Source organism: Neopelma chrysocephalum, unplaced genomic scaffold, assembly GCF_003984885.1.
Source record: "Neopelma chrysocephalum unplaced genomic scaffold, ASM398488v2 Primary Assembly neopelma1_89, whole genome shotgun sequence".
Lineage (NCBI taxonomy): Eukaryota > Metazoa > Chordata > Aves > Passeriformes > Pipridae > Neopelma > Neopelma chrysocephalum.
Genome location: NW_020897751.1, coordinates 173,267 through 174,569, shown reverse-complemented (window position 1 = coordinate 174,569; position 1,303 = coordinate 173,267). Strand labels below are relative to the sequence as shown.

General features: G+C 55.6%; 1 protein-coding gene across 1 annotated transcript in view; it reads right to left on the bottom strand.

The window, feature by feature from the left end:
* ANAPC16 (anaphase promoting complex subunit 16) overlaps positions 1–1,303 on the bottom strand; it is a 6,837-nt gene that overhangs the window by 3,800 nt on the left and 1,734 nt on the right. The window contains exon 2 of the mRNA XM_027692902.1: positions 924–1,081. Within this exon, the coding sequence (XP_027548703.1) occupies positions 924–1,065 (142 nt within the window). The 5' untranslated portion in view covers positions 1,066–1,081. The remainder of the gene's footprint in view (positions 1–923; positions 1,082–1,303) is intronic.

Here is a 1,303-nt window from a genome sequence, read left to right as displayed (position 1 = left end):
AGGAATGACTGGACACAGCACTCAATGCTCCAGTTGTAAGGTGGTGATCAGTCACAAGTTGAACTCCATGATGTCGGAGGCTTTTTCCTGCCTTACAGTTCTGTGATTCTCTCCTCTGACTCCCTGCCTGTCCTGCCGAGTGGCTCTGGGGAGGAACAGCTGCCTGTCTATTTGGTAACATGAAGTGCTTCATTACTTTAATTTGTTTTGAGGGCTCGTTAAGTTCTATGAGCAAGCCTTTAGTCATAATTACTTCAATAGCCTGGCATATGGGCTCTAATGTGTAATAAAAACAGCCCTTCAACGGCACAGCCATCAGCTCCCAGCTGCCCTGCACTGCCATGGGGACACCCCAGGCTCAGTCCCAGCCATCCCACTGGATCTCAGGTTCACACAGACAAGTGCTCCGTGGTGACACGGGAAGTTTGAGGGGAACAGACAGACAGACAGACTCTGGTTTAACTCTGCCCTTCCTCCCTCACCCAGAGCAGCTGCAGCATGCCCAGCTCCTCCTTCCACAATCCCAACAGAGGGAAGGGCTCGGGCACCCAGACACAAGCTGGCAGGGATACAAGCTGCCTCCTGTACTAGCCCAGTCAAATCCAACCCAAACCAAGAAAAATACTCCTGCCTCAGCTATCCTCACAGTAATCCCTGCCTGACATCAAAGGATTAGCTAACAATGAGCAATTAACACCCTCATGTTCCCTTGCAGTAGATCCCCTCCTCGTCTGAAGTGTTGTCATGGAGCTAAAAAACAGGTGACTGCCAGAAAAATCGTTTCCTCATGAACAACTGGTGGGAAAGGTGGGGCTGCTCGGGACCCTGGTGCTTCCTTTCTCCCTCCAGCTTTTGCCAGCTAAAGTCCAAAAAGGCAGCAGGGTGCCAAGCTCAACAACTTGGAGGAGGGCAGGAGCAATCACCTTCCAGCATCTCCCCAGCTCCTTTGGGGTAAGTGAAGAGGGCTTTCCGAGGCGGTGCCAGGTCCGAAACGCTGAACCCCGACCCTGTCACGGAGCTGCCGCTGACTCCGCCGGCCGAGGAGGAGGAGGAGGAGGCTGCCATTTCACCCCGTGCCAGCCTGCAGGAACAAAGAGGCAGCAGAGCCGAGTCAGAGACGTGGTGTCTCGGAGTTTCCCAGGGCGCAGAGCCAGCGGCCTCTGAGGTCGGATGAGGGTGGTGAGGGGCAGGAAGATGCCGCCTCCGCTGCCTCAGAGCTTCAAGGCTGCCCTGCGTGCGTGGGAGAGCTGCCTGCACCCCACTGCCTGTGGGGACGGGCACAGAGAGACCCCGAAACTGTGGG